Source organism: Nicotiana tomentosiformis, chromosome 6 (genome assembly GCF_000390325.3).
Source record: "Nicotiana tomentosiformis chromosome 6, ASM39032v3, whole genome shotgun sequence".
NCBI lineage: Eukaryota > Viridiplantae > Streptophyta > Magnoliopsida > Solanales > Solanaceae > Nicotiana > Nicotiana tomentosiformis.
Window position 1 is genome coordinate 39,942,667 of NC_090817.1, and position 12,418 is coordinate 39,955,084.

At 39.1% G+C, this 12,418-nt stretch overlaps 1 protein-coding gene across 1 annotated transcript; it reads left to right on the plus strand.

Annotated features, from left to right (window-relative positions):
- Positions 1-7,986: 7,986 nt before the first annotated feature.
- On the plus strand, positions 7,987-8,394 carry LOC138893841 (uncharacterized). Its single transcript, XM_070178505.1, has one exon. It carries the CDS (start codon positions 7,987-7,989, stop codon positions 8,392-8,394), a length of 408 nt encoding a protein of 135 aa, XP_070034606.1.
- Positions 8,395-12,418: the final 4,024 nt, after the last annotated feature.

Here is a 12,418-nt window from a genome sequence, read left to right on the forward strand (position 1 = left end):
GGGTAATGCGATTTGGTAAGAAAGGGAAATTGAGTCCGAGGTATGTCGGACCGTATAAAATCATTCAGAGGATCGGTGAGGTGGCGTACAAGCTTGAGCTACCACCTGAGATGTCATTAGTACACCAGGTGTTTCATGTGTCTATGTTGAAGAAAGTAGTTAGAGATCTGACACTCATTGTTCCGATTGAGACTATTGAGGTAAATGAGAAATTGACTTACGAAGAGATTATGGTTTCTATTATTGATCGGCAAGTCCAAAAATTGAGAAATAAAAAAATTGCCTTCGTGAAAGTGTTGTGGCGAAATCAACAGGTTGAATAGGCTACTTGGGAGGCTGAGGAAGAAATGAAGAAAAAATATCCTTATTTGTTTGAATGACCATGTATTTATAAAGTTATGATCTAGGAAAATAATTATAAGACGTACTTTTTATGAATTTTGTATCATTTGAACAATTGGCGTTAAGGGTATTCCTTTCTGGAAATATATTGCTTATGAGGCCACAGTTGGTATTGTTTTATATTATGTTACGTTGTTGGAATATGTATATGTTGTTAGGATGTGTTTCTGGGGCTCTCTGACAGGTGGATAGGCCTAATTACTAAGGAAACTCTGGCGAAAGTTATGGAAATTTTGGGAGTTAGTCAAATTTGGGGCTGCTAGTTTGTGGTATAAAACAAACTAAGTTGCATAAGATGATGATGACGGATTTTTACCCTCATTCGAGGATGAATGATCCTAAGCGGGGGAGAATGTAACACCCCGAAAATTTTTAAAGTATTTAAGTGTAAAGTCCGATAAAATATGCAAAGAAAATAATGTTTCATGGTGCCAGACATTTTGGGTTGAATAATGCACCGGAAAGTAAAGGAAATTTCTTGGCGGAAAAGCACGTTTATGCGATCCATTATGCGACCGCATAATCACTCTGCGGCCAATGCACCGCATAACAGTTATGCAGTCGCATAGTCGACCGCATACACAGACATATTTTTGATCATTTTTGTCAGCAATTATGCGACCGATATGTGGTCCGCTTATCCATTATGCGGCCACACATGCGACCGCAGAACCGTTCCGGAGCTCCATTTTTTGGGTTTTTAAAACCCGACCCTATTTCGTTAAATACACTCTTTGGGCCATTTTTGAACTATAATCTGATATTTTAGAGTGAGAGAGAGTGCCCTATAGTGAGAATGTGTTCTTCAATAATTGTTCATCAATTCTTGCCCATGTTTTGGAAGATTAAGAAGGGAAACTCACTAGGTCTTCATCCTAGAGGCAAGATTCTACACCCTAACCTTCACTTTCGAAATTTCTATAGAATTGGATAATTAGCAAGATAATTTCTGGGCAGGAGGGTTGTTTAATTTACATGCATGTGATATCAAGGGGTGTAGGAAGATTGTTGAACTAGGCATGGTAAATAGTGGGTTGTGGGATGATGGAATTCTCCATAAAAGGGCCTTGAAACCTTATGCACACCTTGTGTTTGATAAAATACTCAAATGACCTAGAACCATGATCATCTTTCTAATTTTGGTTCAATTTGTTATATTTCTAAAATAGATTGAAGTTGCTAAGAATTCCGGAACATTTAGACTGTAAGGAAGCTCGAGTGAGGTATGTTGGCTAAACTCTTCTTTAAGAATTGGAATTCCGAATATCCTTGTAAGTTCCGAGATGTTGATTATAAATGGAGTATTCCGATAAGTTTTGTGATGAAGATATACGTTCTATTCATGTTTCAAATGCTCTTATCATATTTCATTATAAATTGAGGATGCGTCCCAAACTATGGATTATGTATCCACATGTTATAATTTCTAGTCATGATTTATGTGAAAGTTATTATGCCAAGTTGTGTAGATATTGTGATTGTGATACACCTCCACCCGCATACATTGGGGTGAGACAGCATGACCGCTTTGTGTGGGGATTATGGTATAGAGATTGTGATTGTGATACACCTCCATCCACATATATATATTGGGGTGAGGCGACGTGATCGCTTTGTGTAGGGATTCTAGTATTGTGGGACTGCACCTCCACCCGCTTACATTGGGGTGAGGCGGTACGACCGCTCTGTGTATAGGTTTGGTATTGGTGTGGCACAACCACCCGCATACATTGGGGTGAGGCGGCATAGCCGCTTTGTGTTGGTATTGGTATCGTTGATGCATTTCCACCCGCATACATTAGGGTGAGGCGGCATAGCTGCTTTGTGTAGGTTCTTGGTACTGCGGTTATACATCCACCTGCATACATTGGGGTAAGGCGGCAGGGCCTCTTGATTAGAGTTGTGGTATTGTACGCACACCTCCACCTGCATACATCGGGTGAGGCGGTGGGGCCGCTTTATGTGAAGATGGTTACAAAGGATCTCATCTTAAATACTATAAATGTTATTTATAGATTTTAATAAGCTTGCTATGGTTTAAGTGGTTATCTATATTATTCTATTGCTGCACTGGTTCATCATATTCATCTTGTATTTCTGAATTCTTAAATTAGTGTTTAGTTTTCATACTAGTACTATTTGACGATACTAACGTCCCTTTTGCCGGGGGCGCTGCATCTTTTAAATAGATGCAGGTGGTTCCACTGCAGGAGATATTGATCAGTGATAGCAACACACATTCTTCCCAGCGAATTTGGTGAGCCCCACTTCATCCCGGAGTCATGTATCTTTTGTTCTTTGTGTATTCTATTTGAGGTATAGCCGGGGCCTTATTGCCGGCATTATCATTGTACTCATCTTTATATATAGAGGCTCCGTAGATATAGTGTGGGTTGTATAATGGTGCTGGGGAAGTCAAACTCGTGTGTTGTGCTTGAATTACTATTTCCATTTCAGATTATGAAAAATGTGTTTGGAATTGAGACCTTAAAATAAAGTAACTGATGGTAAGAAATTAGTATTGCAACATAATCACTTTATTGGTTGATCAACGAAAACATAAATATTCTCTTTATTCATGAATGAGTTTGGGTAGAAGGAAATCTAATAGGCTTGCTCGGCCGGGTTCACTCGGTTGAGCGCCGGTCGCCCTCCTCGGTTTTGGGGCATGACATTAGACCACCTCCAATTGCATCAAACAACATTGAATTAAAGGAAGGGTTGCTTCAAACTCTTCAGAATTGCTGTGTCTACAGAGGGAAGCCGACCGAAGATCCGAACACACATCTAATGGACTTCGAAGTGATTATGAACACTTTTCAATTTAATGGTGCGTCACAAGATGTAGTGTACTTAAGGGCATTCCTTTTCACACTGAAAGATGATGCTAAGTAGTGGCTTCAGAGCTTGCCCACTGGATCAACTAGAACTTGGGAGGAGATGACCAAAAAATTTCTTGATAAATATTTCTCCTCAGCTAAGACGTGCAAGTTTATAAGAAAACACGTAATTTCTGCTAGAAAGAGAATGAAACTGTTTTTGAAGCATGGGAGAGGTTTAAGGAGATTAATTGAAAGTGTCAACATAGTGGAATTGAACTTTGGATGCAACTCCAGGACCTTTGGGATAGATTGACACTGGCCTCACGTAGATCATTGAGCAATGTAGCTAGAGGTGTGTCGATGAAGAAGACTCCGATGCAGATAGTCACAATTCTTGATGAGTTATGTGAAGATGCAAATCGGTGGCCCTTTGAGAGTGCTGAAAGTAGAAGATCAACTGGTGTTCACTAGGTTGATGATAACACATCTATGTAGGTATAACTTGATGCTATGGCCAAAGAGATAAGGAAGATGACCTTAGCCTTGATACAAAGTGAGCCTCATGCAACATGAGATATATGTGGACGACGACACCCTACTCATGAGTGTCAAGCCTCAACTGAGGAAATAAATGATGTGACAAACTATAGTTTTAATGCAATGGGACAGAGGCACCCCGGTTTTTCATGGAGTTCACATGGGGGTATAGCGAATTCCTGGCAACAAAATAACTCTAGACCCCAGGGACAAGGAGCTCCAGCATTCCAAAATCAGTATAGGCAGCAATTTCAGCCTCAACAGTGCATTCTGTCTGGCATAGAAGATCACATGAAGGCCTTCATTCTGAAAACTGATGAGAGTCTTGAAACTCATAGCGCAACTATATGGGAACATGGAGCAACTATCAAAGAAATAGGTGCAGGTTTTTGAAACTTGGAAAGACAGGTTGGGCAGCTAGCCACTATTGTCTGAGAGGATTCTAGGAACTCTCCCCGCTTCTACTGAGAGAAATACCAAAGAAATAGTGAATATTGTGACCTTGAGAAGTGGGAAAGTGTTGAAGGATCCCACCCCAATCCAAAAGATGTGATAATTGCAAAAGAAAGAGGGGAGTAGCTGAAAAGTGGTGATGACAAGAAGAAGAAAGGCCCAATGAAAACTGAGAAGAAGAAGAAGGAAGGAAAATCAAGAAGGAAGGAACATGATAAGAGCGAGCATATGCCTTCTTTACCTTTCCCTCTAGAAGCTATGTAGAGAAAAGCTGCACAAGCAGTTTGAGAAATTTTTGGATGTACTGAAACAGTTTCATGTAAACTTATCATTCACAGAAGTGCTCTCACAAATGCCTGCTTATTCCAAATTCTTGAAAGAGTTCCTTACAAAGAACAGGAAAATAGAGGAGACCTCGGTGGTCAAGCTTACAGAGCATTGCAGTGCTATATTGCAAAATAAACTCCCACAAAAGTGTGGAGATCCAGGGAGTTTTACTATACCTTGCTCATTAGGAACTATAAATTTTGACAAGTCTTTATGTGATTCTGGTGCCTCAATTAACTTAATGCCTTTATCTATTTGCAGAAAACTGGAGAAGGAGATTGGAGAGATAAGGTTGGTACCAATATCTTTGCAGCTGGTGGACCAAATGACTTTAATACTTGAGGGGATTAATGGAAGATGTGTTAGTTCGGGTAGAGAAGTTTGTATTTCCTGTAGACTTTTTAGTGGTGAATATGGAGGAGAGCAAGGAGGTTCCCCTCATCCTAGGAAGACCATTCTTAGCGATGGGCAGAGCTATACTAGATATACACGAGAGGAAACTCATTCTGAGAGTGGGTAAGGAGACGGTGACTTTTGATATGAATGTAGAAAATGGGGCACAAAAAGAAATACCAGTTGCGAGTGTTGAGTGGAAAGTGAAGGACTCAAAGGAGAAGGCTACAGTGAGCAAGAAATATAAGTATTGGGTGTACCCCAAAAAGTTTGAGAAGAAGATGTCTGCCTAGATGTGCGCATTAGTCCGAAGGCAATGAATGGATCCAAACTTCGACTTAGACCCCGACTAGATATTTAGGGAAATTTCTTTTACCTTATGCTTTTTAATTGTGTGTCATGGGGACATGCCACAACTTAAAGTGTGGGGTGGGGGATAATTCTATGTTGTATGTATATGTGTTAGTTTTGTTAGTTCTAGTAGTGGGAGTTTCAGTTGTTACTTGTATGTATTAAAAGCGCTTAGGAAGGTGTAGTCACTCTTATATCAAAATGTATCCTACCCGTCCCGTAGCCTATGTTACAACCAATTAAAGTCCTACTGGATCTTTGACTGAATGAGCTCAATTAGTAGAGTAGTACACTACGGGCAAGCCTATGGTATGTCTATTGTGGCGTATGAATGTTGTTTATGAGAGTGAGCGAATTCTTTCTATCTGGAGGTCCTAATTGTTCTTAATGTCCATTGAGTGTGGAACTAATCTCTATTGTTGTGTGAGGGCACTTGATTCACGAAGAAAAGGGTAATGTCCTTGACCTCTGTGTTAGAGTAAGTGAGTGGGTTGTGAAAAATGCATGGTGCTTGTGAGTCAAATAGTGAGGCGAGGATGTTACGTTAGAGTGCTTGATCTATTTTAAATATTCTTGGTATGTTGAATTATGAGAGTTGTCTAAAAAGGGTCGTGTCTATATGAAGTGTAGTCTGATTTCTCGAGGACGAGCAATGGTTTAAGTGTGGGGTGTTGATGGTAGACTATAATATCGTACTTTAGTTGATTATTGTACTCTAATTTACTGTACTTTATTCGTTTTGAGCATTAATTGATAGTGATTTTGCATATATTTTGTGTTTTATACCTTGTAGGAGTGATTCCGAGCTATGTAGATGTTATGTATTGAATTCGAGTGATTTGGAGCTTTGAAGTCTAAGTAAAAGCCCAAGGGATTAAGCCGGGATCGTGTTCGGGGGTCGAGGACCAAGTCTGGATGTCAAAACGCAAGAAAAATTTGTACTCTGAGAAATCCCCACTGCCGCGGCACGTGGGTATTATATGTTTCGATGCACTTTGAATTATGTATTGGCGTATATATTTAATTATCGTCTGTCCTAATGGCAGCATTGGGCGCCATCACGGCCTATGGTGGAAATTGGGTCTTAATAGTTTTGATGTTCTCAAGGTTTAGGATTGAGTGCCCCTCCATATTTGGATATATCTCGTGATTCTTTGAGTGTCCCTCTATATGTGTCTAGGTATGTGGGAGATTCTATTGTAGTAGTTCGTGTTTATCGGTCGTGTTTGGTCACTATCAGTGGTTTTGAGATCAGAGTTGACCTTCTGCTACTCAGTATGGTGGTTGACGTGATATTGGGCATAGATTGGTTGTCGCCCGATCATGCTATTCTGGATTGTCAAGGGTAGATTGGATTATATTCCTAGTAGGGTGGAGTCCTTTCTTAAGGCACAACAAATGGTTAAGAAGGGGTGTGAAGCATATCTAGCCTTTCAGAGGGATGTCAGTGCTAATACTCCTACCATTGAGTCAGTTCTGGTAGTGAGAGATTTCCTATATGTGTTTCAACAGACCTACCGGGCTTGCTTCCCAATAGGGATATCGATTTTGCTTACCATATCGTATGGCACCATTGGAATTGAAAGAAATTAAAGGAACGACTTCAGGAGTTGCTTGATAAGGTGTTCATCCAACTGAGCGTATCGCCTTGGGGTACTCTAATTATATTTGTTAAGAAGATAGACGACTCTATAAGGATGTGTATTGATTACAAGCAGTTGAATAAGGTTACAATCAAGAACAAGTACCCACTACCGCATACTGATGATTCGTTCGACCATCTTCAGGGTGCTCAAGTATTCTCAAAGATTGATTTGATTTCGGGGTATCATCACTTGAAGATTTGGGATTTAGATATTTTGAAGAAGGCCTTTAGGACTCTCTATGATCACTATGAGTTTTTGGTGATGTCATTTGGGCTGCCAACGCCCTAGCAGCATTTATGAACTTGATGAATTGTGTGTTCCAGCAATATCTTGATTCTTTAGTCATCATGTTCATTGACGACATATTGGTGTATTATCGCAACCAGGAGGATCATGAGCACCACTCGAGGATCGTGCTCCAGACCTTGAGGGAGAAACAGTTGTATGCTAAATTCTCCAAATGTGAGTTCTGGCTTGATCTAGTGGCATTTTGGGCCATGTAGTGTCGAGTGATGGGATTAAGGGGTATTCGAAGAAGGTGGAAATAGTTCAGAGTTGGCCCAAATGTTCTTATGATACGGAGAACCAGAGTTTTCTAGGACTGGACGGGTATTATTGCCATTTCATGGAGGGGTTTTCATCCATCAGTTCCTTTGACCAGATTGACTCAGAGGGGTGCCCCATTCAGGTGGTCCGACGAATATGAGGGGATCTTTTAGAACCTCAAGACCGCCTTGACCATAGCTTCAGTTCTAGTTTTGTCTTTACCATCGAGTTCTTATATAGTTTATTATGATGCTTCGCAGATTAGCATTGGGTGTGTATTGATGCAGGAGGGTAGAGTGATTGCTTATGCTTCACGTCAGTTGAAGCCCCATGAGAAGAACTACCCAGTACATGATTTAGAGTTGGCAACCATTTTTCATGCATAGAAGATTTGGAGGCACTATCTCTACGGCGTGTCTTGTGAGGTATTTACACATCACAGGAGTCAACAACACTTGTTTAAGCAAAAGGATCTGAACTTGAGGCAACAGAGGTGGTTATAGTTATTAATGGACTATGATATCACCATTATATATCATCTCGGGAAGCCTAATGTGGTGGTCAATGCCTTGAGTAGGAAGGCTGAGAGCATGTGGACTCTTGCTTATATTTCAGTTGGAGAGAGACCGTTAGCATTGGATGTACAGGTTTTGGCCAACAGGTTCGTAAGATTGGTTATTTTGGAGCCTAGTCAGGTTCTTGTTTGCGTGGTTTCTCGCTCTTCTTTGTTTGAGCGCATCAAAGCGCGTCGATATGATGATCCCTATTTGCTTGTCCTTGAGGACACGATGCAGTACGATAATGCCAAGGAGGTTACCATTGGAGATGATGTGGTGTTGCGGATGCAGCGCCGGATTTGTGTGCCCAATGTGGATGGGTTGCATGAGTTGATTCTTGGGGAGGCCCACAGTTCGTAGTATTCCATTCATCCGAGTGCCGCAAAGATGTACCAGGATTTAAGGCAGCACTACTGGTGGACAAGAATGAAGAAATATATTGTAGAGTATGTGTGTCGGTGTTTGAACTATTAACAGGTGAAGTACGGGCATCAGAGACTGGATGGTTTGCTTCAGAGGCTTGATATTCTAGAGTGGAAGTCAGAGCGTATCACCATGGATTTTGTAGTTGGACTTCAACGGACCTTGAGGAAATTTGATGCAGTGGGTTATTGTGGATAGACTGACCAGGTCTGCACACTTCATTTCGGTCATGACTACCTACTCTTCAGAGCAACTGGCTCATATTTATGTTCGTGAGATTGTTCACCTTCATGGCATGCCAGTGTCTATTATATCCAATCGAGGCACATAGTTCACATCACATTTCTAGCGAGTTATGCAGCGTGAGTTAGGCACACAGGTCGAGCTGACATGCTACATGCCTGTGTTATGGATTTCAGGGGTTCATGGGATTAGTTCCTACCTCTTGCAGAATTTGCCTACAACCACATCTACCAATTGAGTATTTAGATAGCTCCTTATCAGGCCTTATATAGGATACAATGTCGTTCTCTAGTTGGTTGGTTTGATCCGGAGGAGGCTAGGTTATTAGGCACTGATTTGGTTCGGGATTCCTTAGAGAAGGTCAAGTTGATTTAGGATCGGCTTTGTACAACAAAGTCCATGAAAAAGCGTTATACCGATCGGAGAGCTGGTGATGTAGCATTCATGGTGGGAAAGAGGTTTCTACTCAGAGTTTCACCCATGAAGGGTGTGATGAGGTTCAAGAAGAAGGGCAAGTTAAGCCCTAGGTGTATCGGCCCCTTTGAGATCCTTAAGAGAGTTGGTGGGGTGGCTTACAGCTTTGCATTGCCACCCAACTTAATGGGAGTTCACCCAGTGTTCGCTGTATTTTTTAATGCTCCGGAAGTATTATGGTAATCCGTCACATGTATTAGACTTCAGCTCAGTCCAATTAGATAAGGATTTTACTTATGTTGAGGAGCCAGTGGCTATCTTGGACAAGCATGTCCGGAAGATGAGGTCAAAGAGCATTGCTTCAGTGAATATCTAATGGAGGGGCCAACAGGTTGAGGAGGAGACCTGGGAGATCGAGCACGACATGTAGAGTCGTTATCCTCACCTTTATGGCACTTCAGGTGTGTGTCTATGCACGTTTGAGAATGAATGTTTGTTTTAAGAGGGGGAGAATGTAATGACCCGACCAGTCATTTGGTGTATTTGAGCCTTGTTTCCCCTTTTATAGCTTCACGTATATTTATTTGTGGTTTTATAACTTGCGGGGATGGTCGGTTTCGTTTCGGTTAAGGTTTAGAATGATTTAGAACCTTTGGTTCTTGGTTTAGAAGCTTAAGATAGAAATGTTGACCTAGGTTTGACTTTTGTAAAACCGACCCCGGAATGGTATTTTGATGGCTCCAATTGGTTCGTATTATGATTTTTGACTTGGGCGTATGCCCCAAATTTAATTCGGAAGTCCCTAGGTTGATTTGACTTGTTTTGCTGAAAGTTGGCAACTTGAATGTTTAGAAATTCCTTAGGTTTGACCGTAGTTTTAAAATATGTATAGCTAAATACATATATTCCTGAAATCTCTAGATTATCATAATTGTTATCATGTTATAACTGTTATTTAGAATAATTTTAGTAAGTTTGCCATGAATAATTATGCTGAGAGTAGTTTAAGCCCAGACTATGCCATCCTAAGGGTGAAACCAGTAAGGCAGAAGGCCGTGGTAGGGAAGTAACCAGAGTTGAGGCGCTGTTAGGGTAAAACGATTGAAGCAAAAAATCATGGTAGTGACTAAAAGAATTGTTCTTAATAACTTGTTATAGGATGACGATAAACATGATAAACGAAGAGATTAAAGGAATATTTTTAGCCAAAACATCAAACAAAAATGGATCATCCTTACATCTTAGATAACACTGATGAATATAAAATAACCATTTTACACATACTTAGATCACTAAATAATGATATCAAAAATATAATATTTGACAAATTACTTATGAACGAAATACTAGAACTAATGACCCAACAATGGTATGATTTAGCAGAATTATCTGACTTAGAAGAAGAGAATACAATAAGCCTATCTGAATTTGATATACTTACAGAGGATATATATTCAGACTAGATGAACCTAACAGAAACCCGAAAAATAATAGAATTACAAGAACATAGATTACATCAAAATATGCAATTATATCAAGAATCTAAAGATCAAAGAAAATACCTAATAATGATAAATACTGGACAAGAAAACAATTATATAACTAAAGAACTAGTTAAAGAAAGTGAAATAATAACTACAGAAACAATATGCCCAGGATTACCTAAAAATTTGGTAGGAACAGAAGAAATAACAAAGAAGGAACTATTAAAACCTACTGACATAAAAATAGATATTTGGGAAAAAATACATATGTGTAAAAAATTACCAAAACTATATTTTCCAGATGAAAATAGAGAATTTATATATATAGTAGAGACAGACTCAAGTAACCATAGTTATGGAGGAGTACTTAAATACAAATATAAGGATGAAAAAATAGAACATCACTGTAGATATTATTCAGGATCATTTACGGAACCACAGTTAAAATGGGAAATAAATAGAAAAGAATTATTAGCTTTATATAAGTGTTTATTATCGTTTGAACTATATATAGTATATAACAAATTTATTGTTAGAACAGATAACACACAAGTTAAATGGTGGATAACCAAAAAGGTACAAGACTCAGTTACAACGAAAGAAATACGAAGACTCGTATTAAATATACTAAATTTCACATTTACAATAGAAATAATTCCTACTGACAAGAATGTGATTGCAGATTACTTATCAAGACAAAAGTACACAAACAAATGAAGAAGAAACTACACAAGACCTATTTTCAATACTTACTACACTATCACTACAAATGACGGAAGTAGAAAAGAGGTTGCAGATTATAGAAGCAAAAAACCTAAGCCAGCAGCATGGCTCAAAACATGCGGCTCGCTTTTGAAATCCCTATTCCGCTATTGCAAGGGTTCGCAATTACGAACCCGAGGTCGCATTTGCGACTTTTGCAGCTGAACAAAAGGGTTGGAAAATGAGACTTAGCTTCATTTATCATATTTTAGAACCCTAGACTTGGTAGAAGGCGATTTTGAGCAGATATTTTCACATAGAACTATTGGGTAAGTTATTTTGATAAATTTTCAATTATATTACATGATTATTTATGAGATTTAACCTCTAATCCATGGAATTTGAAGAGAATGTTTGGGAAATTTTGTCTATGTTTTGAAAAATCAAAATATTTAGATTTGAGAGTCGAATTAGACTCGGATTTGAAACAAAACACATATATGGACTCCTGGGGTTATGGGTAGCTGAGATCTATTGTTGGACTCGGGTTTTGACCGGCAAGCCCGGGGTTGACTTTTGAGAAATTGTGTAAATATCTTAGCTTTATTAATTGAAATTTATTTGTCTTGCATTGTTTGATGATATTAAGTCATATTTGGTTAGATTTGAGCCGTACAGAGGCGCATTTTAAGGGAAAAGCCATTTTTGAATGTTGATTTGGCCTAGTTGAGGTAGGTATCATGCCTAACTTCATGTGGGGGAACCTATCCCATTGGATTTTATTTTATTGCACTATTTGAATTATGTGAAAGACGTGTACATGAGGTGACGAGTGTGTACACGAACTTAATTGTTGAAATCGACCACTTTAGACTTTTAGGTTCCTTAAATGCATTTATTTGAAGTTTTTATCTCATGTTCTATTCTTCTTTGTTTACTCTTGTATGCATCCAATTGAGGTTGTCATTAAATGTTCATATCTTTCATTGTTAAGTTTATCCATTTTCATTTAATTGAAGTTGTAGTGTTGAGAGCTATTAACATGTTAGTGGTTGCTGTTGTTGGTTATTGGAATGTCTTTCCTTGTTAAGTTATTTCCCGTTTTATTTTGTTGTTAT

Excerpts from the sequence above, each read along its gene's own strand:
- LOC138893841 (XM_070178505.1), top strand. The coding sequence starts at position 7,987 with ATGGACTATGATATCACCATTATATATCATCTCGGGAAGCCTAATGTG.